The sequence below is a fragment of the Prenolepis imparis genome, unplaced genomic scaffold (assembly GCF_030444845.1).
Source record: "Prenolepis imparis isolate NDT839.2.m4 unplaced genomic scaffold, iyPreImpa1.0 SCAF_4, whole genome shotgun sequence".
Taxonomy (NCBI): domain Eukaryota; kingdom Metazoa; phylum Arthropoda; class Insecta; order Hymenoptera; family Formicidae; genus Prenolepis; species Prenolepis imparis.
Genome location: NW_028141162.1, coordinates 17,308,379 through 17,333,826, shown reverse-complemented (window position 1 = coordinate 17,333,826; position 25,448 = coordinate 17,308,379). Strand labels below are relative to the sequence as shown.

The 25,448-nt window shown below is 27.1% G+C and overlaps 1 protein-coding gene across 3 annotated transcripts; it reads left to right on the top strand.

Annotated features, from left to right (window-relative positions):
- The first annotated feature begins 503 nt into the window (after positions 1–503).
- Dnapol-alpha50 (DNA primase small subunit) lies at positions 504–21,810 on the top strand. Of its 3 annotated transcripts, none has more exons than XM_083036273.1 (7): positions 504–823; positions 1,286–1,436; positions 1,801–1,976; positions 2,057–2,255; positions 2,334–2,544; positions 2,710–3,103; positions 21,643–21,810. In XM_083036273.1, exons 1-7 carry the CDS (start codon positions 727–729, stop codon positions 21,672–21,674), a joined length of 1,260 nt encoding a protein of 419 aa, XP_082892399.1. In that variant the 5' UTR covers positions 504–726; the 3' UTR covers positions 21,675–21,810. The 3 variants fall into 3 exon arrangements, with proteins under 3 accessions (XP_082892399.1, XP_082892398.1, XP_082892400.1); XM_083036272.1 differs by lacking the exon at positions 21,643–21,810 and adding an exon at positions 10,271–10,891; XM_083036274.1 differs by lacking the exon at positions 21,643–21,810 and adding an exon at positions 3,189–3,919 and having other exon boundaries at positions 505–823.
- The last annotated feature ends 3,638 nt before the right edge of the window (positions 21,811–25,448 follow it).

Sequence of the window (25,448 nt, the reverse complement as noted above, 5' to 3'; positions counted from 1 at the left end):
ATGCACTACGTGCACGAAGTTGTAAATAAAATATGTTATTGAAATGCAAGTTTTTATGTAATAATTTATTATATCTATACACATTATTATGTATAGAGATATTAAGATATCGACAAGAAAATCACGGAGATAATATAAGATTTGAATTAGTAACAATTTTATTTTGTATATATACATTCTATTAAACTTAATATTTTCATTTGCGTTTATGTGTGAAAAATTAAATAAGTTGGAATTTTTCGTTTAGAAATTAATTTAATATTAAACAAATAATTTATTATTTTATACTTTGACATATGAAGTCAATTATTGTGATTATAAAAGCTCAAATTTTTATATTTAAGTTTCTCTTATATTTATGATTCATTAATAAATAAATTAAATTAAAACAAAAATGCAACAATCCTATAAATTATAAATAAAATTATTTATTATAACCTAACCTAACCTGATCTAACCTAACCTAACCTCATCTGTCAAGTCGTATAAATTTCGCGCCAATTTTCTGTCGTGTCTCTTCTTGACTTGATCGATCTTGATTTTTGTTGGTTTTTCTAATTTGATGACACGCAAAGTTTATGCATTAATGTAAACACATAATATTATTTCAAGTGAGATATTTCTAAATAATTAGAAACTGTAATAACTGAAATATCCCAAGTTGTGTGTGTATAACCTTATATATATAAGCACACATTCTTGTTAACAATATTAATTAACAATAATATGGGTGATGTGTCGGATTTACTCGATTTATTGCCAGTTTATTATTCAAGATTGTTTCCATTTGCTGATTATTACAGATGGCTGAGTTATGGAAATGGTAAGATTAACAAATTTGTACTTAATATATATTATACTTATTTATATAATAAATATACTGTATATATAATATTATACTATATATCATATATATACTATATATAATATTATACTATATATAATATATATACTATATATAATATTATACTATATATAATATATATACTATATATAATATTATACTATATACCGGATGTCCCATTTTAAAGGACCCACTTGACCTTGGAGATGCCGCCCAAGGTCAAATGAATATTACTATGTTATGTCCCCCTCAATGAAGCCCTACAACTTTTGTAGGAAACATTTTTCGATTTAACGCAGTGTTTCTGACAATGAGATATTTGAGTGGGTCCTTTAAAATGGGACACCTGATATAATATATATACTATATATAATATATATACTATATATAAAAAATAAAGATCATATTATGTTCTTTAATTTATTTTTTTTTTCTTTTTAGCGGCGACATTCAGCAAGAGAGAATTCTCCTTCACGCTTTCAGATGATATTTATATACGTTACCAGTCATTCAATGATCAGAAGGGACTGTCGGATGAAATTAAAAGATTACTGCCACACAAAATTGATATTGGAGCAGTTTATAATATCCAGTAAAGTATCAGAATAATATACAAGATGTTTTTGATTTGTCACATTTTTCAGTAATGAATTTTTTAACATAGTTTATTATTTCTAACTTAAAACAGTTAATCATTATTTGTAATAATTTTTAAATTTTTGACATTGAAAGTTTTATTAATTAAGCCATCAGTTAAATCTCTTTTAAAAAAAAGTAATGTACATAGTAATCATTATATTTTTTAAAACACTAGTTAAAAAAAAAAAAAAAAAAAAAGAAGATACCATATAATTGTTAGATTTGTTTGTATCTGTATTTTATTTTTTAGTTGACTCTAATTTTTATATACTACAAATACAATAAGTATAAAAAATAATATTTTGTATTAATTTTAGGCCAAAGGATCAAAGAAGAGGTCCTAATTTTCAGCCAGTAGAGAGAGAATTAGTATTCGACATAGACATGACTGATTATGATGAAGTACGAACATGTTGTAAAGGAGCGGATATTTGTGGCAAATGTTGGAAATTCATGTCGCTTGCTTGCAAGATATTAGACAATGCGTTGAGACGTAAGATATCTGACGGTCACATTATATTATCTTTAGTATCGTTAATAATTCTGAAGTGATCAAATATTTTATTTTTACAGTGGACTTTGGCTACAAACATATTTTGTGGGTTTTTTCTGGCAGAAGAGGTATTCATTGTTGGGTTTGTGACTCCGCAGCTCGCAACCTGTCAGGACAGATACGTGCAGCGGTTGCAGAATATTTACAAGTTATAGGCGGAGGCGAATTTATGAAAAAGAAAGTACATCTCGCAGGCGATAAGATTCACCATTCCATTAAGTAGGTCTATATAATGCTTAGTACAGTATCCTAAATTAGAAAAATCAGAAATAAAAATTGGTATTGTACATATTACAGGCGTGCTCTCGATATAATTGATCCTATTTTTGTCGAAATGTGCGTTAAAGAGCAGAATATGCTAGGTACGGAAGAAGGAATTGAAAAGTTCCTCCCGATACTGCCTAATGAGGAAGACAGACAAGACGTAAAGGCATTGTTCAACAAAGAAAGCACCAGTGAAGCAAGATGGCACGCGTTCGTACAATATATTGAATCTAAACGAACGGAGGTACAATTATAAACAACTATAATATAACATAGTACATAATATCGTTTTTTTTATTAAAAAAATTTTTTTAATTTTATTTTTATTTTTATAACTTTTTTGTGATATTGCTTATCATACCTTAAATCGAAATAAATTGAAATAACTTAATTTGTATATATATTTCAGGGAGATCGAAAATGGTACTTGTATCGTCACTTGATAGAGGAGATAAAATTGCAGTACTCGTACCCAAGATTAGACATAAATGTGAGCAAGGGCTTAAATCACTTGCTGAAATCTCCCTTCTGCGTTCATCCGAAAACTGGCAAAATCTGCATACCGTTCAATGCGAATGTGGTGGACAAGTTTGACCCTGACAAGGTTCCCACGATAATGACGTTGATAGGGGAGATCAATGCGTACGACATAAAGGACAAGGCCGAGGAGGAAACGTACGACTTAAATAAAAAGCGAATAAAGGATTATAAGAAAACAAGTCTGAACAAATCGTTGCACGTTTTTCAAGAGTTCTTACGACACTTGGAAGCCGAGCGTCGAGAGCAGAGATTAAAGGGAAAACGTGAGTATTAAACAAATTATTTATTTTATTTTTATTTTATTAAACTTTTGTACAATTGCAGTACAATTTTCGTTTTGTTTTTTAGTTTCAACCGACAGTATGGAATTTTAAGAGATCTTGATAATAATATATTTCTCTTTCTCTCCCCCCCCCCTTTCTTTTTCCCTCTGTGCATTTGATACCATAATATTATTTATAAGATGTAAAAACTTTTGTAAAATTAAAAGCAACGAGTATCTTTCTATCTCAGAGTTTTGCTTTTACTTTTACGTATATATTAGTCTCGTGATAAAATCACTGCACGTAAGTAGGGCTGTTTGAGGGGGGCAAAGATGGGGGGCCACTTGGAATAGCCTCTGTAGTGATTGAACAAAAATCGTAACTTTCGAATTTTTCCAGCGAAACCAAAACGCTCTTAAAAATCGCGTTAACGAGAGATCTCTCTCTCCATCGCGAAGCGAGTCTTTACTCCACTTTTTGGATCAACTAGATGAAAGATTCCGGACAATAGTTAATTCGCTCTTTCGCATACGAATTATATCGTGTGAAATTTCTTTGCCGGCGGTGTTATATTCCCGTTAAATTGGATTGTACGAGTTTATGTTAACCAGCAAACATAAGAGAGTTGAATTAATCGCCTCAACTTTTTCGGTTCTCGTGAAAAGATGTATTTGTAGCAATATCTTTTTTTTTTTTTTTATTGTGTCGTGATTATGCGTTTCTGTCGTTTTAATAGGGAAATCGCTAAGAAAGAACGGAATAATAGTGGGATCTTTTTTTGATTTTTATTCTGTCGCGAGAGGAAATAATTATTAGAATCAAAAAATAATATTTTACTAATTATTTATAGGATATATTTAAATAATGACCTCAACTCATTATCGTCTTTGTTATTAGTAAAATTCAATGCATTTTTATTATTTTTTTGGTAACTATTATATATTTGTATAATGATCTTGAACATGTATATACGCAGAATGTCATTTTACATATTATTCGAAAAGTTTATTTTTCAGAAATAATATTTTAGACAAAAGTTCCTGGGTTTAAAAAAAAATTAGCGAATAATTATATTAATTTATTAGGAATTATTATTATTAATGTAATATTTATTTAAATATTGCATTAATAATAATTCCTAATAATTATTAATTTTATATTGATTTAAATATTAATACAATATTTTATGTAAGGAATTATTATTATTATTATTATTATTATTAATACAATGGAATCTTAATTTGACTTTACGAATTGTGAATTTTTTCCGGAGTTATATCAGGTTACTTTGATTCTTTTTTAAATAAGAATTTCTATTTTTTATTGCATAATCTTATAAATTATGTCGACATATTTTCAAAACATTATAATACATTTTTTTTAAGTACTTTTCGAGTTATATATGAGATTTGAAAGGTATTTCTCTCTAATATTAGAAGATCGCGTGATTGGATTTAACAAAAAAAATGTTTTCTCTTTTTTTTTATCGCTATTTGTATATGCACTGAAAAAAAATTTGTTAATTTGATTAAACCTTTCAACTAAATTACTATTTTGTTAATTAAACATATATTAGTATTTAAGTCAAATATACGTTTTGTTAGATTTAATATGTTATATTTAATTTAAATATTTCTATATGTTCAATTAACAAAATAATATTTAGTTGAAAGATTTAGTCAAGTTAACAAATTCTTTTTCAGTGGCGATTGCGTAAAGAAAAAATTAAAATGTTGCAAAAATATGTTTGCCCTTTCTCCTACTTACGTACTCACGCATATAAAATAAATATAGCATTTTTTTCTCTCTAAATTTTTAGTGTGTGTGTATGGTATAGAATTAACATACATATACAATATGTACAGACACGCATTTTTTTATTGGCCTAATTAGAGAGATCTGTGCAAAACCATATAAGAATGCTGTATATTCATAGACCCTGTTTAGCGTTTTTCATTCTGGTGTTACGAGTTACGAGACCTCGTTTCAATAAAAAGAAAAAAATATATTATCTCCTAATAATTTACTATTTTCCCAATTGTGAAGGAATTTATAGGTAAAAGTAAATAATACCACGAAATAGTAAATAGTAAATAATACCACGAAATAGTAAATAGTAAATAATATCACTAAGTAGTAAATAATAATTAAATAATGTTATAATTAAATAATAATTAAATAATATCAATAATAATATCAGTAAATAATAATCAATAGTAAATAATATCATGAAACGTATCCCAGGTATTTTAACATCAAATTACGTCAAAATGACTAATTTTGTTACCTGATGGGATGATGCATAACGCGGATTATAATGTCCGAATGAATACATTTTGAGAGATATCTATGCACATATTATGTATGCAAGATGCGTGCACACTATCTACTTGTAGATTGACATTGTATAAATATGCGCGTGTTGCTGTCTGTAAATAATTACATGCCCTCGTAACTCTTAGATCACGTAATTACAGACATCACGCAGCGATTATAATTTAAGTGTAAGAGCACGCGTTGTTGCGCTCATATGTTTTTATCATAATAATATAAACATAACTATTTTTTTCTCGGGAAGCGAGAAAAAAACTATCTACTGCTACACAGAGAGAATTTTCTCTTAGAATTTACCGTGAAAATCATGGTAATCGTACACTGTAAAAAAAAATTTGTTAACTTGACTAAACCGTTCAACTAAATTACTGTTTTGTTAATTGAACATATATTAGTATTTAAGTCAAATACGTTTTGTCAAAAGTTTTGTTAGATTTAATATGTTATATTTAATTTAAATATTTTTATATGTTCAGTTAACAAAATATTATTTAGTTGAACGGTTTAGTCAAGTTAACACATTTCTTTTTACAGTGTAGGACAATATGGTATGGAGAGAATTTTATGAGAATTTCTCTGATTAATATTTTATCACAATAAAAAATAATAATATTTGTCACAATAAAATATAAAATATGTTTGATTAATATTTTACTATGTAGTTTAGTAAAATTAATCAAACATATTTTATTGTGATATATATATTATTATTTTTTATTGTGATAAATATTAATCAGAGATATTCTCATAAAATTCTTTCCATACCATATTGTTTCACGATTACCATGATTTTCAGGATAAATTCTAAGAGAAAATTTTCTCTGTGTACTTTTCGCCGATCATTCAAACATAATTGATCTTATTAAAAGTGAAAGAAAATGAAAAAGAAATTTATCGGATAAAATTTGGTCATTTTAAAGATAACTTATTATTTTAGATATGTATAAAATATTTTAGAAATATTTACAAATTATTTTAATCATATAAACATTGATCGTAACAACGGTATGTGATTCATGCATCTACATTTCTTTTTGTGTTATTATAAAATTAATTATACACAAAAATCCATATCCCATTTTTGTTTGACAATGGATGCGGAACTTTTAATTCGGATAATTAATAATTAGCCGTCAAAAATGGAATAAAGCCAGACCGACCGAAAATAATCTCTTTTCTAGATATGAAATATGTTTTCTCTTACGCGCTTTCTCTCCTGCCAATAATACCGGAACAAAATTGGAATTGTACGAATTTATAAGAGATTTTTGCATACGTTTCCCTCTCGCGCAGCATCTCTGAATGAATTTTACTTTGATACGACAGTCATACGTTTTTTACAAATTAACAATCACAAATTATCAAGTTCCATTATTTTCCACTAACGTGTGCGCAACAATTAATAATTTTTAATAATGAAAAAATTAAATTAAAAATTAACAAATCAGTAATTAGAATTTTTATATAATTTATTAATATTTATTATTTTTTATATTTTATTATTTATTTTATATTTACTTTTTATATTATATTATATTATATTTATTAATATTTTTTTAATAATTGCTCGATGAAATATATGTATGTCCTATTTCTATTATAAAGACATACCGCGTTCTTCGTATTCTTCTCATGTTAAATCTTTTTTTTGCGGAATGAGAGAAGCGGAAATCGTTATTAATAAAAAAAAGAAAGAAACATTGCAGACACAGAAAGCAAAATACCCGGCTATCTCTGCGTTTCAATGTTTGAATAAGTTGATTGCACTTGGTATTCGGAAAACGATGCTTCTTCTCGACGAACATCGTCATTTCGTGTCTCCTTTTCATGTTTGCCGTTAAATTATGCGGATCAGCGCAACGATAACACGTCGAACAAAATAATAAATAACGTCATGCCATCGGAGTTTCACGCGAGAAACCGAGTCCGCTAGCTTTTCCCGTAAATACAGCGGACTAGATTTTTCCAGATCGAGGATAAATATGTTATCTGCTACCGGAAATTGCATCGTCGAAAGCTGTTACGAATAGCGTATCATCGTCATTGCGTGTGAAAGAAACGTGTAAATACGAATAAACATCTGAATAAATGACATTAGATCACGTATGATCTCTACAAATAACGAATACCAAGTGATTACAAATATATACATAATGTTAGTATTTTTACAATCTTCACTATTTTTTGAGAATACATCAGTCAGAATTAATTAATTCAAGTATCAGATTGTTTAATAAAGATCTCTAATATTTATTATTTATTATTTATTAATTTTATAATCTTTATTATTTTCTAAAAATACGTCAGTCAGGGTTAATTTCAGATTTCAATAAAAAACTTTAATATATTAAAATTAATTCTGACATTTTTATAATGTTAGCAATTTTATAATTTTTACTACTTTTCTTTTCTTTTTTAAAAAAATACGTCAGTCAAGATTAATTAATTCAAGTTTCAGATATTTTAATAAAGAACTTTAATATATTAATTTTATAATCTTCACTATTTCTTAAGAATACGTCAGTCAGGATTAATTCAAATTTCAGATTTCAATACAAAATTTTAATATATTAATATTAATTAATTCTGACGTGTATTTTTAATGTTAGCAATTTTATAATCTTTATTTACTCAACTTCTTAAAAATACGCCAGTCAGGATTATTTAACTCAAGATTTTTTAATAAAAAAACTTTAATATATTAGTTTTATAATCTTCGCTCTATTTCTTAAGAATATATCAGTCAGGATTAATTAATTCAAATATCAGATTTTAATAAAGAATTTTAATATATTAATTCAAGTATCAATATTAATTATTATTAATATTTTATATTATTGATACTATAATTAATCTATTATTAAGACTAATAATTAATTTATAATTATTATTTAATGTATAAAGTTCTTTATTAAAATTTGATACTTGAATTAATTAATCCTAATTATGTATTATGTATTCTTAAGAAATAGTAAAGATTATAAAATTGCTAATAATATATATATATATATTTAAATTTCAGTAATTTAAATTATTTTAAATTGTTTTTTTTTTTTTTATTATTAAATGGAATGTTTTATTTTTATATTTATATATTAATAATCGCTATTATAAAACGAAGATGTGATACAAAATTATTAGCCATTTAAAAAGCATAGATATATTATTCATTTCTTCAAATTTTAAAATTTTCTCGGAAACAAAGCCTTATGTAAAAAAAAATTTTATTTTACACATATAATATATGTGTATGTCTTGAGTTATGTTAATTTGAATAAATTTTATGTCGCGGTGATATATTTTAAATTTAAATCACCAATTTTTTTAACGCTAGCTTATCGATAAATTATAATAAAGAAGATTGAAGGACAATGTAAACCCAAGTTTATAGGCTGTTTAAATATTTCGAAGCAAAATTGTCCTGTCTTTGCTGTCTTTACAATGTGTTCGCTCTCTCGCGAGGATTAGAAATTTACTGCGTAACTAAAGAATGCAACAATAGTGTGCCAGGGAGTCAATAAAATTGAGAGCGCGATAATTTCTGACTGGAAACTCCATTTATAAATCTTAGAAAATTAGATTGTGTCTGTGCGGTAAATATGGCAATTTCTCTGCGCGAACGTTCGTCATTTTTGAGGAAATAAATTGCGGGCATAAATCACGAAATATAATTTCGGTCATGTGAAAACGGATTTGTTACTAATCATCGTTCATCATTCTATCTTTCTCTCGATAGTTCGCGCACGAAATTTATATATCTCCTGCCACCTTCCACACCGTCTTTATGAAAGTTTAACTTTACGAAGCGTTTCATTATTTTGATATGAGAATCATGTACGGAGAATTTACGAAACTTATTTTCCAATTATCTTCATTAATCTTCCATTAGTAAATCTTCAATAAATCGCACATAACTCATACTATAAGTTTTGTCGTACAAAGTGTTTTATAAGTGTACGATTTCCTAAATCATGAATAAATAAATATCAGTGATTTATAACGATCAAGACAATATAAATATGCTAAAGATATTTCGTGATATAATTTATTTATTTATTATAGAGAGAGACTGGCCAACTTTATTAAGTGTACAGCTTGTCAAATTATTTTATGCACGTGTTCGCAATAAAATAATTAGCTCTTCCTGCTGTTATACTTGTTAAGTACCTAAATGTATATGTATATACAGTAGCAACTGTAGTATTTCATTGATATATAGTGAGAGAGTGTAGAGAAAGTCGATATTCTATGAGATCAACCTTAGTAAAGGCACAATTTGGAAGACTTGCGATCAATCACGAGAAGAAAATAGTTCTATTAACTTAACAAACTGACACAAAGATACTGAAGATGATCGAGCAAGTGATCAAATGTAATAATTATATCGCGTAAATGAGATCAAATTCTCGAAAAAAATAAAAAATTCGAAAAATTGCAAAGAATCCTCTAGTGAAGAACATATCATAATTTTGAATTATTTTACTACTAAAGATTATTTCTTCATTTCTTCTCTGGAAGTTGGAAGGATCTGAGTCATCTTCTTTCGAGAATATATCTAAGACATAATTTAATTTATTGTATTATTAATTATTATTTTATTATTATATCAATAATTATAATTATTTTGATAAATAATATAATTATTGGTTTATAATACAATTGATATTAAAATAATTATGAAATATTATAATATAAATTAAATTACATAAATTGTTTGTACATATAATTACTATTAATATTAATCGAGTTTTAAATCAACTTATTTAAAACGAGAGTGATATATAGGGCACGAAAATAACAATAATTTAGGTACAAATAAATTTTCTTCACTAGCAGGAAATTTAAGAAAGAGTGAGCTGTCAAGAGAAGACTAGGTCAGAAAAAACGATTCAATAGAACGATTGATTCATCGTTGAATTGCTTTACTGATAGACAATCAAACTCTCTCTCTTTATGGGTCTACTTGATTGTTTCGGTTCCGAGCAAAAGCAAAAGTGTCATGAAGAGTGAAGATGCATCAGGAAGAGTGAAGCGTCGGACTATAAAGAGGAGCAAAAAGGAATGAAAGTGTGCCGTGGTTGTGTATCAAACTTTATTCTAGAGGGGAGCCTAGAATTCTTTGAAACATCACACACGAAGTGGGGGCAGCGACATAAGTACAACACGGCCTTAAGAAAAGCTTTCATTCTGATAGCAGATCGCAAGAATCCGCGGAACCAGGTGAATTTGTGCGCTCGATCGTCATCAGCTGTTCGCGGATACGGAAATAAAAAAGTGAGCAAGACCAGAATATAGGGGAATATCTTCCTGCTGGAAAATCCCGGACGTTTTCGAATGCATTTTGGAAGAAGAGATACATTCACGAGGGAAAAGAAGAGACGTTTCGAGACCTCGTCCTCGCGTAGGGTTCACCTTCCACCGTGTTTTTTCATCTGTCTGCGAGATTCGGATAACGTGGTAAGTAAGTTTCTTTCGCAACCTTTTTTTCGCACGAATCGAATAATTGCTCTGAAATTGCGCGATTATATACATAATTGTGAGTAATTGCGAATAATTGCATTGAAATTCTACGAAATTATGATTTCGTAGACCTCGAGCAAGAAACGCAACGTGAATATATATACATGGCATAAAAAAAGTACAATTTTATATATATATATATATATATATATATATATAAAATATATATTATATTTTTTTATACATATATCAAATTTTTGTTATATTTTGTTAATAATATATATTATATTTTTTTTATACATCAAATTTTTGTTATATTTTGTTAATAATTTTTGTTATATTTTTTTAATTTTTCTATTTGATATATATAATAAAGAAATATAGAAAAATATTTTAACAAAAATTATTAAAACAAAATATAACAAAAATTTAAATTTAATAAAAACTTGTGCTTAAAACATTTCACAATTCTGAGAGTATTTCAATTATCTTATAGGCGATTAATGTTTACAATTGATCAGCTAATTAAAATATATTTACGATTGATATTTGATTATATATATAATATGATTATATTTATATAATTAAATATATATATCTCTAATCTTTTCTAAATAATTTGAATGGTTCTTCTAAAGAGAAGAAAATAATCGAATACAAATTATTCTAAGCCCTGAAGTATATTTTGAGTAACTCGTTAAAATTTTTATATGTCCAACGTTATATTGTCAAGAGATCTTTTAATTATTTTCGTGATTATCTTTATACAGTAGTTATATAGGATTTATTGTTAGTACAATCGCGTGCGACCTTCCGCAAGTGATCGAAATGATAGCGACATGTTGTCACGATCTCTATCACCGTTCTATCAATTGAAATTCCAATAATGTCCAACAAAAGATCCAAAGACAGCTAGTCGAGCATGGGAAAATCGTGAAGAATTCTTCTTTTTTACGATAGCTACGTGATCGATATCTTTATCATGCGTCGCTTGTGAATGATAAAATACATTTCTTTTTCTTCTGCCCATTTTCTCGCCATTCTGCCATTTAAGTCACGATTTATTTACACGGTGTATTTTTGAATTGCCGTTTATATAAATTTAACTGTGATTTAATTAATTATAAATTTTATTATCTTAGTATGCGCTGCTTGTGCATCAATCAATAATATCAATGATTTGGTCCACATTTTTTTCTTACGAATTTTTTCTTTTAATACTTTATATAGAGATAATTTTCTCTTAAATTTTATCCTAAAAATCATCGTGGAGCAATATGGCATTTTAAAGTATTTTATATATATATATTTTTTTTTACTTATTAATATGTATATTATGATAAAATATTAGATGCACTTGATTAAATTAAAGTATTAAGGTATATCTCGTAAAATTTCAATAATTAAAAAAAAATGTTAGAGTTCGTAAAATTTTATTTTTTTAAATAAAAACATGCGAAGTGATAATAGAAATATAAAATATAAATTTTATAAATACAATACGATATTTTAGCTTCAATTGATAATATTAATAAAAGTATCAATACAATCTATTCCATATAAAGAAACGTATGCAAATTTTAGCTATTTATCTATTTGCCCTCTGTAATATTTGCATAGATGCCAAATCGTCCTAAAGTTACTCTACATGAAAAAATTTATAATGAAAATTTACATTAAAATTTAACGAAAAATTTTCTTGTGCTTGTTGATGAATTTGTCGAGCGATTATTTATCGATTGACAGAATTATTTCAAATTCTCTTTTAGCCTATTGCTTTTCATTCTTTTCGTTGGTATATTATCAAAATTATTGTTAAATTATTTTTTCGGCGACCGTGTCTCCGTTTCTTTCTGCGTGAACCAATCATTCCTATCACTTTTATAACCCATAAATGCGTAAAAGCTCGTTTTCTATTTGCGGACTCGTTCGTGATGTGGATAATAAGGTTTATCGCTCGTTTACCAGACGAAATTTTGTATTCGCTGGCAGTAGAACCGGTTTGAGATTCGGACATGGGAATTTCACTTCCTAACGATTCCAAGTTGGAAAAAAAAAACAGATCTAGTAGCGTTCGTAATAAATGAGCAATTTTTCGTGAGATAAGTCTTCAATGTCCAACTGACCACGGTGCAGTAAATCGAAAGGAAACATTTCACGCTCCGGGAATTACCTTATATATGTGTATATATAATATCTGGAAAACGAGATGTGCAGAATTATATTTTATTATTTATGCCTCTCCGAAAAGCGAAATTCACAAAACTGTGTATATGTATCTGTTTTCCCTGTCGAATTTATTTAATCGGATATAATTTATGCAAGAGAGAAGAGTATTATTTATTTATATATTAATGATATTGGTTGAGATTACTAGAGATACGTAGACATTGTGAACACACAATTTATAATTTAAATTATTAATTCAATATTCAATAACAGATATAGTAAAATTTCCTACATCTGTTGAAAGGAATGAAATGAGGTTTTGAAAGTTTTTAGATAGCAGGAAAAATATTTAGATAGTAAGAAAAATATTTCGGATCGACAGAGTTAGTGGATTATCCTAAATAAAATTTGACGCAAATATCGAGAAATATAATAATTTCAGAAACATTTTAGTATAATTTATTTTATTCTATGATCAATAAACGATTATGAGATTTATTATTCATTATTCGCAATCTCAAATGTTAAAATGCCTTGAATAATTATTATTTAAAGTCAAACCTATGTTAATACGATATTTTTCACTTAAAATTAGCAGAATCATTGGCAAAGTATATTATATTTTTTCTGGAGTAATATATTCTCTATATATGTTTGCGTTTGAGCATTGAAAAAAATTAACGTTTAAATGAACGTTTTTATTTGGAGAAAAGAATCAGTCACAATATGGCGAAATATATACTGATGTAAAAAACATCTTGTTTGACGAGACAGACGATTACATAATGGATCCCGTAGTTATAAAATGGAAATTTATTCAGAACATTTTTCATCATTATATTTCTGTTTTTTTTTCTATGAATAAACTCTTGACGATCATTTAGCGCGGCTTTTTGGATTTATGGATTAATGGATTAATTTAATTTGCAAATAGATATTATATAATGCAATCACATTGATATTATAAGAGTATAAAAAATTATATAAGAATATAATAATGTACAAATTATTGAAATTGTCTGTAGAGGCTCACAATTGCGTGTATTTTTTTTTATATATAATATATATTTATATATAAAGGGGGGGAGAAATGGAAAATGTAATAATGATTATCGTATTAATTCGGAATACATAATATATTTTTTATATTAATTAAGATGGCTCGTGTTACAAAAAAATTAGGCATTCCTGAATTCATAGAATCGTAGATCAGAATCTTTAATGACCTTAATTAACCAAGCATCTTTGCAGACAATATTGTATCTTGAAATAATTTATGCGAAATTATTCCAAAATTAGAAAGTAATTAATTTGCGAAAAATACATTCACATAGTCTTATTAGAGCATAAAATTAAATTGCAAATCAAACTGCTAAATTTCGCAATTAACATTTGAAGATTGTTAGCGTCAGTGAACAATCGACATTTCTCAAGTCGAGATTCCTATAATTCGCGCTAATAATGAGAATGACGAATGATAAACGGCAAATAGACTCGCTTGCACGATTGTGATCTACAGAGGAAGCACCTGCAGTTTTAAAAAGACCTTCGTCGTTGTATGTTGCAATTATGTGAAAGAACCTTGTCGCTCATTAGGAAAGCCACGTGCTATTCAATCCTAATTAGACGATATCCTTCACCATTCTTTTATACATTGTGCATAAGTGAAAATCATCGTATGTTGAATTTGTTCGTTTAATTTTTTTTATTCATTTATTTTTGTTATCAATTTTATTTATTTATTTATTTTTATTAATTTTTATTATTAATTAATTAATTTTTTTTATTAATCTACCGATGCATTATGTGCATGAAATAATAAATAAGGGAACAAGTAGATAACAAATAATATTCTAAACGGAAAAAAAAAATTAAAACTGCGCATAAATATTGGAAATGACAACTCTCGTAAGATACTTGGATTAAGGAATCTTATAAGATAAAGAATTCTTTCTTCTCAATGAAACCGAATGAATCACCGCCATGAACTTCTGCTCTACATCCTGCAAGGATTCCATGTATACCTACATCGTATCGTGCTGAAATCAGTAGCGTAAAATTGGATGATTAGAGAAACAGCGAATATAAGAACGAGTATCTCTATGAATATCTGTGCTAAAATTGTGATCGCAATCTTTACTTCCTATATCCTATGTTTTATGTCGAAGAACGACACTAATATGTCAATAATGATTTATTCAAATGTCAAATTAATCATTTCCTCATTCTTAACTGTATAATTTAATTTAAACAATAGAGATACTTTTTGACGGTATAATATATTCATTTTTATTTATATGTATCGCTATATAAAGTTCTCAGCTGTTCATAGGTCGATATTTATGATCATTTTTATCATCATTTCTTCTCACATAAATTTAAAAAAAAAGTTTCCCAAAAACTTTCTGGTAGCTATTTAGCCTCGACCTTCGATATCCTAGATGTTCCTCCGGCAAAAAAAAAAGAAGAAGAAAGAGTAGACTTCTGTGTGATTTTCACCAAACATATGTACCATCCTTCTTTGCTCAGAGACGGTGAAAAAAATGGCCCCGTTTCCGCTTCACGGAATATAAGTGCGATTAACATGCAATTATTCGGGTAACAATGGGATCCCGGGGCTATGTGTTTACTATCCGATAGCTAACTCTCTCTCATCGACTTCCGTTGAAATTGAAGGTTGACCGTACATATGTGAAAAGGGGAATCTATTCTGCGGACAGTGTCTGTCCAAGTATGAGATGTATAATGATGCAACTTCTCGTAGAAAGTATGGCTATCTACGGTGATGTTTAGTGGCTATTGTCACTGATGCATCGGTAAACAGTGGTAATTTGGAACTAATTTTGTGTTTTTACGTTCCACGCCTTGAATAGGCTGCTTCAGTAATCATTGGATGTGCCGAAGAAAAAAAACATTGGATTGTGTTCTTACACAGAGAGAATTTTCTCTTAGAATTTATCCTGAAAATCATGGTAATTGTGGGACAATATGGAAAGAATTTTATAAGAATTTCTCTGATTAATTAATATCTATTACAATAAAATATAAAATATGTTTGATTAATTTTACTAAAAGTATAGTAAAATTTACTAAAAGTATGGTAAAATTAATCAAACATATTTTTAAAATTCTTTCCATACCATATATTGTTTCACAATTACCATGATTTTTAGAGTAAATTCTAAAAGAAAATTTGCTCTGTGTATTTTTAGACAGACGTACGAATATACATATTTTCCATTGTTAATGAAAGATAATTAATGACCGATGATCGCGCGATAAAATCAAACATGTTGAATGATCTAGGATCTAGGATAAAAGATTTAATTCAGTGTTTTGTTATTATTGGATTGGATTCTTCAATGAAAACACGTTGGATATAAAATAGGTTAGTGTGGAGAAAATAACGATAGAAAAATAATTAAATGCCATCTTTATGACAGAAAATGATGTGTGCTTTCCTGTTTTCTTCAACGCTTAGTTAAATGCAAACTAAATATCTATTCAACTCTGTTATTAACGAGATTCCATTTGCTGCGAATAACATGCGACTTTCTAATCGATATCTGCCTTTTCTTCAGAAATTATGTAGAAATATTATGCTAATTATTGCACTTAATCTTTATGTGATATCTTTATATGGTTCTTATATGCTCTATATATGAATATTTTTATGTAGAAATAGGGAAATTAAAATATTATCGATGAGGAAGCGAGAAAGAATAAATTTAGACAATTCAGATAAATTTGAAAACTCTCTTTTTTATAAAAGAAAATATTTTTATAAAAATGTCCTAAGTACGCGTTTTCACAAACCATTGTACTTAAAAGAATTAATGACATAAATAAATAACATGGATTTTGTTTTTTTGAAAAAAATGTAATTTTTGATTTGATCTAAAATACTAATTCTGGACATGTAATTTTTATTTAATTTTTTTGCAAAATGCCTGCATAATCTGACGTTTAAGCTTTTCTAAATTGATAAATACTGTATATTATAATGTAGCGTATAACTCCGTAAAAATTAGAAAAAACAAAGAGATTCGAATTTAAATATGTAATCTTTCGCATTTATAATATATACCATAAATCATTTGCATTAAATACAATTAAACTTCTTTATTATTGTACTCTTTAATTTATATTTTCTTTTTATTTTTATCGCTTCTTCTTTTGCATAACTCTTTTACTATTTTACATTTTTTATCTATGTGCAGAATAAAAAGATATACGTGTCTGTAATTATTTTTAAAAATTCAGTTATTTCATTTGTTAATGTGTACGATTTTCTGAAATAAATAAATAAATGTGAAAAAGAGTGACATATATTATATATAATTTCTTATATTTTTTTATTAATATATCTAAAATATCAGAATCTTTTTAATTAAGCATTTTCGGTACCTATTCATATATAGTTCAAATACGAATGCATTACATATTTAGGATTGCAGTCTCTCTAATACATCCATTCATATATATACATATATTTTATTGATTAGAAAATTATATTCTTAATTGAATTTTATTAGAAAAATATATTTTGCAAAAAAATAAATAGTGCAATTCACGATTAGTAACACGTGTCCTTTAATAGCCTTTTTAAATGTCCTTTAAAGGAAATTGAATTATTAAAAGATTATATATGCATTTCACAAAAATGTAAGTAATACAGTTCATGAATCCAATAATACATGTCTTTAATATCCTTAATGAATTAATTATATTCTTTTATTGACACACACACACACACAATTCGGAATTATTTTATTCTCTATGGAAATATCTAAGAAGATAATTTTCGCCCATGTACTTATATATATTTTATTTTGATTATATTTTTTTGCGTTATAAAGCTTTTCACATATTATAATTTAAAATTACTTCAAAATTATTTTTATAAAATTTTATAGAATATTTATTAATATAATTAATTTTATAGAATAATTTTTTCGAAATTATATACATTTAATTAATTTAATTAATTTAATAAATAAAACTTTTATTATTTCATCTCACAAGCATAAAATTCTCTCTCTCTTCCTCTCTCTTTATCTCTCTCACGAAATTGAATATTTATAATGTTCGCCTCGCCTTGCGATACGAAATACCACATTATTATGTAGTGCTCATAGTGATACATGTATGTACATACATATCTATGTACCGGTGCTTTGTTTCAGAGAAATAACGGTCCTTATACGCGCATTGCGTACGATATGTAATGCGATAAGATAGCTAAAGCGACGAAAAATTAAAGCAAAAGTATGTCATATATGCTGCATATGGAATTTAATTAGTAATTTTAATGACTATGTGTGTATATCATATACACATGTATTATTTTGAAATATGTTGAAATTATGTATCTATCCACAATAGAATAGAAAAAAATGTCTATATTATATACAGACTAAAATGAGAAGTGTCAGTTGTGCAAGATTATAAATAAAATAAACTTTGGTTACATATACAGCAATGGAAAGAAATAATAATTAATTAAAGATTTAAAATATAAAACATCCAGATGTTATTACAATAATCGTATTTTACTTTTATAATTATATCGCAATTTAAGAATCGATGGAATTTCTTCAATGGCAGTTTCATTGGGATTATTCATTAGCATATGATCTGATATATATTAATTAATAAATACAATATTAATAGTTATAAAATAGACCACTAGAGATAAATGCGGATATTACATTTAGTATATCGTATATATTTTAAAAAATATATAGTTTAATATAGATTTTCTTCTCCAGAAATATCGTATTATTTTCTTTTCACTAATTTATTAAGTTCTTTAAAAAGATTTTCTGATTGTTTATATATATTTATTTTGTTTAGTTTATATTTTAGAGGAAAAAAATAAAAAACTTTCTAAACTTATTAAAAAAAAGTTGATAGCTTTTGTAAAAAACATATGTGTATATAATATTAAAATGTATGTACACATTTATTAACATTATTTTTTATATTTATAAATATTAATCAAATATCGACTGATGATAAAATATTTACAAAACATAATTCTCATTTGTTGATAATATTGATAATCATATAAATTAATATCTATCAATAATAGTGGTAGTAACAAAGTTTACGCGAAAAATAGTCAATGTCATTTAAATAATGTAATGCAATGTAAATAATGTTTAAACAATTTCTTTTTATATTTTATTTTTTGTTCACATGTTATAATTATTTAATTTAAATATAACTGCACGATTTTATGAAAAGTCAATAAACTTAATAAACTTGACTTCATATATCTATGAAAAAATAAAAAGAAAATATATTATACATATATTACATACATATTATGCATGTATGCATATATTATATATTATTTAAAACAATATTACCTTTTTCATTTAAAAATTTTCAAAAGTAAATCTAAATATAATAACATTTCTCTATTAAAATAGTTTATATCTTTTGTGTCAGTAAAATTTAAATAGTTTAGACATAAAATATAGATTACAATTGAAATATATATACACATATATATAGTCTAATTTTAAAAGCTTTTATTTTTATTATCTTGAGAAAATATATATATATATATATATATATATATAATTATATAAGAAAAAAAAAATTATAATACAAGTTCAATTTTTTCATTTTTTTCAAATTTAAACTACGACACAATTTTGGTTAATAATTTTATATTATTTGCCTTTATCTATAGTAAACTGATAGAAAAGATATATATATAAAACAGTAGATAGATTAGAGTATGATATAATAGAGAGTAAAATCATAGTCTTAAATGGGGAGTGAAATTATAGTCTTAAAAAATTTATAAATATGGAAAGGATATTTTATTATATATAACAAGTATAAAAAGTTGACTGTACGAGTCATTGAACGACTAATGAAGTTAGACAAACTTGCTGGAGCAAATTAGATTAGCGAATAACGACATAAACCGCGACTGTTAATAGTTAATGCACATATAATGACGGAGCTACTAATCTGTGCAATGAACATCTGTCGAAGGATTCTTCCATCGAGTATCATTGAGTGATGAAAAACTAATAACCGATGAAAAAGCTGCCATTTTCCAGATTGCAAAAAGCTATAATAAGTAGATAAGTCTCTAAGCATACAGTATAAATAAATATCAAATGTATTTGCGTACTCGGCAAAAGAACAAAAATAAATGCTAAATGAGAAGTAGAAGTAAGAAAGGGAACAGCTGAGATAATGTAGTTAAACCTAATTAGTATCTTATCTCTGGAAAATTATTAATAATGTATATAATATAGTAATAAAATGTAATATATATATATGTGTATATATATATATATATATATAATATATGTATAATATTTAATATAATATATATAATATAATAATACGTACAATATATAATATATAATATATAATATAATATATAATATAATAATTAATATAATATAATATAAATATAATAAAATATATTGATATAATATTGTTTAATGTATAATATAATATCATGTTTAATATAATTATTATAATATAATAATAAAAGATTAATCTCGAGATCAGTAGTGTGTAGAATATATAATGAAAGCATCTACAATATAGATAAAGATATAGATATGGATGACTAGAATTCTTGAAAGTACGAGGAGCAGAATAGAAAAAAAAATATATAGCATTGTTTCGTGATTAATTAAAGATAATATCTAGGAAGGATGAATGTGAGAGGGTTAATTCCTATGTGCTCTGTTACCCGACCTTCTACAAGGTCCTCCAGCGAGCACGGAAAGACTTCGCGAGTGGAATGCGTGACTCGACGATTTTATAACTCGCTTTCAATTACTATTCTTGGTGCTCTTGTTTCATTCGCTTTGCACCACCACCGGAGGAAAAAGAAGAAGAAGAACAAGAAGAAGAAGAAGAAGATAAGGAAGAAGAAACCTCCATAGAGCGCGGAGCAGAAGGCACGGAGGGTCCAAATGCCGTCGCATCACGTTTGTCTCCCTTTCTTGTCTGCCCTTTTCTCGCTCGTACTCTACATAGGGACGTGATTTATTCGACGTCAAACGTACAATCGCGCGCGAGCGAGAATAAGGAGCTCTCTGATAATAGTGTGGCTAGACAGGAAACGCGTCTTTCTCTCTCTCGTAAGAAATCATCCACCCCAACGAGCGAACAATTTGTTTTGGCTCGTTTGCTGGCTCAGCTGATTTAGAGGGACGTTTGCGCGATATTTAATTTGACGCGCGGACATAGATTTCTTCTGTGCTCGCTAAAAATAATTATAAAATAATTTCTACATTTAATTAGAAAATAAAATGTCTTATCGTGATGCTGATGTTGGACATATCTTGGAAAATAGTTTTTTCTTTAAGATAAAAGAAAGGAAGCTGCAGCTGATGAATAAATTATAATCAACGATTCTTCGCATAAAATTCTTTATAATTCTTATACATTTCTTTAATCATCTTTGATCGTTTTAGGTGCACGAATGCGTTATTCAGTCGCTTTTGTTCAGCTTTTTACAAATAGTTTCAAATATATATTTCGCGACTGATGCTTAAAGACTTTTACAAAAACAATTCGTTCCTTTTCAGATATACTACGACGATGGTTCTGGTCTTGCTGATACCTATAATCGGATTTGCGACGGCAAATCCTTTTCAAGATACACCGGACGATCGATTGGCCCTTCAAGTCCAAAGAATGCTTTTGCATCCTACGGAGGGTCCGGGTAAAGCGGATAAAATGATAGAGAATATAAATAAAACGCTATCGAACTTAAAGCGTGCGACGAATCGTCTTAAAGATTCAGAGACACGCGACAACGAGACAAATGAAAAATTAATGACGCAAGGACGGAAGCACAAAGCTCTACTTTTGGACTATCCTCTGGTGTCGCGTGTCTCCCATTATCCGAGAGTATCCCCGTACGAAGTCGACTATAACGACGATTCGGAAGTTACAAGAAAGGATAGATTGCGGGAGGAGTTTCAAAAGAGGTACCAAGATAGCAACATCTTCTACATCCGACTTCCACCCACTCCGTATACATTTGTACCCGGTCTGGGATACATTTCGCAACCACCTACGTATTCGACCGCAGCCTTAAAGCCCCAATTACCCCTTGTAACCCAATTGCTTCAGCTACCCTACGTAAGACCTGCGGGACGACCTCAACCGGCCTCTCAGCAGACCGTAAATCCCTTCATCAAAGTGCCTATAGACTTCGTAAGCAATGGCAAGCCTACCTCCGTCTACCAGTGGCAAAAGAAGCCTAACCAGAGACCAGCTGACAGCCCAATTACGAACTTGGACAGTCTGTCAACTGATTTTGTGACTAACGGTAAACCGACGTCCGTTTATCTGTGGCCGAATCACAAATCGCCAAAGAGGCCGGATGATTCGCTTAGTAGCCTTGATATGGAACCTTACACCTTCAATGGCAAATTGACCAGCTTGTATCTGCTTGGTCCGGATGGATCCTCCTCGATGCACCAGTCGATCCGATATCCCGGTTATCAGAACGCGTATTATTGAACTCATCTGGTCACGTCGAATATATATATATATTTAAATAAAATATATTAATTAAAATTAATTAAAATTAAATTAAATTAAATTAAATTAAATTAAATCAATTTAAATCGATCGCGTAATAGAAGGAATTCGTCTCTGAGGTAAAAATGTAACACGCGTGATAAATAATTCGGAAAAAAATGTGAATTTGTATAGTTATTTGTCACTCTTGATATGAATGAATCTGAAACCAATTTCATCTATGATAAAAATAATGCTGAACGGAGTTCCGAGTTGCCTATAATTAACGCACTATTAATATTTATAATTTACGTATACTATCATTGTTATTTATTATTATTAAATATTATGTAATATTTTATTAAAACCATAATTATTGAAATTTAATTGATTGTATATAGAAATAAGTTAAAACGCGTAAACAAGTGACATTGAAATATTATAAGTTTTTGCCAAGTTTTGAACGGAGAATTTATTCATTATTAATTCTGTGTAATAGCTCGTTAAAAATTAAATCAAAAATTTTTTTTCGTTCACATATTGTTTGAACTAATGTTTTCCGAGAGAATTATATTATTTTATTTATATTATTTTATTATTATTGGTGTGACAAATGTGAATTACTTATAAAAATGATAAGTATAATCTTTTATAAGCCTTTTGTAAAATGTACAAAATATGCAATTTTAAAAATTACTTAATATATTTTTATAATGTTTTTTATATATATGTATGTGCATATGTATATTATGTTCTATGCGTCATATTCATGATATATGTATGTATGTGTGTGACACATCATATATAAGTAAATTACATAATCTTAGAATTTTAGAAATTTATATTGTTTAAACTTGTTTTTTTTTAGTATTTATATATTATAGAATATTTATTATTGATACAACATGAATGTAATTAGAAATTTGTAAATATGTGAAATATATATGTAAAAGTGGTTTTAAGAACTAGATTACATATATGTGGATGTGTGTATTATTTTTTATTTTCTTCGTGATATATTACGGCAAAGCAAAGAACCTATTTCGTCGTCTCTTGTGCGTAATACAAATATTGACTTGGGATATGAATTTCGTCAGATATGTATAATGATATATTTTTCTTTTTCTAATTACGTATTTTTAGTTATATAATATCCTATTCTTTTCAATTTTTAATTTATCAGTGATAGTAATTATCATTTCTCATTGTCAGTAAATTATTTTATCACAAAAAAAATTAGGAAAATATTAGCAATACAATCTAATAATGTTTATTCAACAAATACAAATAACGCAATTTAAATTATTTTATATAAGTGTGTTTTTTTATATAATGTGAGAAATACAATTACGAGTTTTGTTAAGGGTAACGAAAAGATTGAAATATTGATAATGATGATTCTCACTTTGCCCGTTTAATGTATACTTTGTCGTTGAATTTTTGTCACGAAAAAATTCATATATGGATGTAATCTGTGTAATCGTTCGGTAAATGCTTTTGCTCATGTTATTACACGTAAAACGATACGAGAATAATGTATAAGAGCAGTTGCCCGCTGCAAAAAGATGTCCCCTCCTTAATATTTCAAATTTATACGGTCAATTACCAAAAAATGTGGTTCGCAGGCGAGCGACTCGTCGTCAAGCACGGCTGTTGCTTGTAGATATTAAAGTAAATGCGTTGTAACGGGTTACAAGTGGTTCTCATTCAGATAAAAAGCAGTCGAATAAGATCATAAATAGAACTAACAATAAGCAGATTCATTAATTTCTATGATATTTTTTCAAATACTATCTTATCGATCAAAAGCTTGTTCACGCATGCAGTTTTTAAATATAAAATTCCGCAATTTAATAGACTATGACAATATATGCGTAAAACATTAATAAATTATTCATATTTAAGTAGCTCAATTATTTATAATAAAAAATTATTTTATTTACTGAGAAGATTTATTATTTTTTATGCATAAATTTTTTTATTAATAAAATTTTATGAAAAAGATAGCAAAGTTATCTGCGAAAATATTAAAGATCTTATAAGATAAAAAAATTTTTCAGAGATTAATGCTAGAGTATTATTAATTTTAAAGCTGTGTATTAAACATTGATGAAAAAATTCGATATCTTTGTTAATATCAAATGAAGAGATAAGACCGGTTCCCTCTTACTAATGGCTGCAATTTGCATTTAATAATGCAATTTGATCTGTAACTTCATTATCCCATGCCGTGATTATAAAAACAGTTCATTCAATTACTGCAATCGTAATTAATGCTCCACAGGTTTATGATCAATGAAGAAACCATGATCCAATAAATAAGAACAGGAAAGGATCTTAATAGACGAATCTTAATTAATAAAATTCTATTATCACAAATAATAACTCAATTAATACCAAGAAGTTGAAAAAGTTTCTCACATAGAGTTTATAAGAGAAATGATCTCTTGGTAAAATTACCTCAAATTGTGAGAATTTTACAATTTATGATCTATTAAAAAAAATTCCATGCCAAAAATTACAAGAATCTATATATTCATTAAAGCGCATCAAAAATAGTTAGAGATCATTTTTAAGTATTAAATTTTATCTTATAAAAAATAAAAATTAATAATATACGAAGGAATAACTAGTCATTTTGTACATGACAGAAGATAAAGAATCTTTAAAGTAATAATAACCATGAATATTTTCCACAATTAAAAAAACCATTAATATATATATATATATATATATATATATATATATATTGATTAAAAATGTATAAGAAATACAAAATACACCGGAACAAGCTATGTACAAAGGATTATAAATATTTTTATTCGTTATACTGAATACCTTATTACAATCGAGCATTCTTATC

Bases quoted from the DNA above. Each gene is read 5' to 3' on its own strand.
- Dnapol-alpha50 (XM_083036272.1), top strand. From the start codon at position 727: ATGGGTGATGTGTCGGATTTACTCGATTTATTGCCAGTTTATTATTCA. The intron at 824-1,285 runs GTAAGATTAACA...TTTTCTTTTTAG, and splicing joins ATGGCTGAGTTATGGAAATG to CGGCGACATTCAGCAAGAGA. The intron at 1,977-2,056 runs GTAAGATATCTG...TTATTTTTACAG, and splicing joins ATTAGACAATGCGTTGAGAC to TGGACTTTGGCTACAAACAT.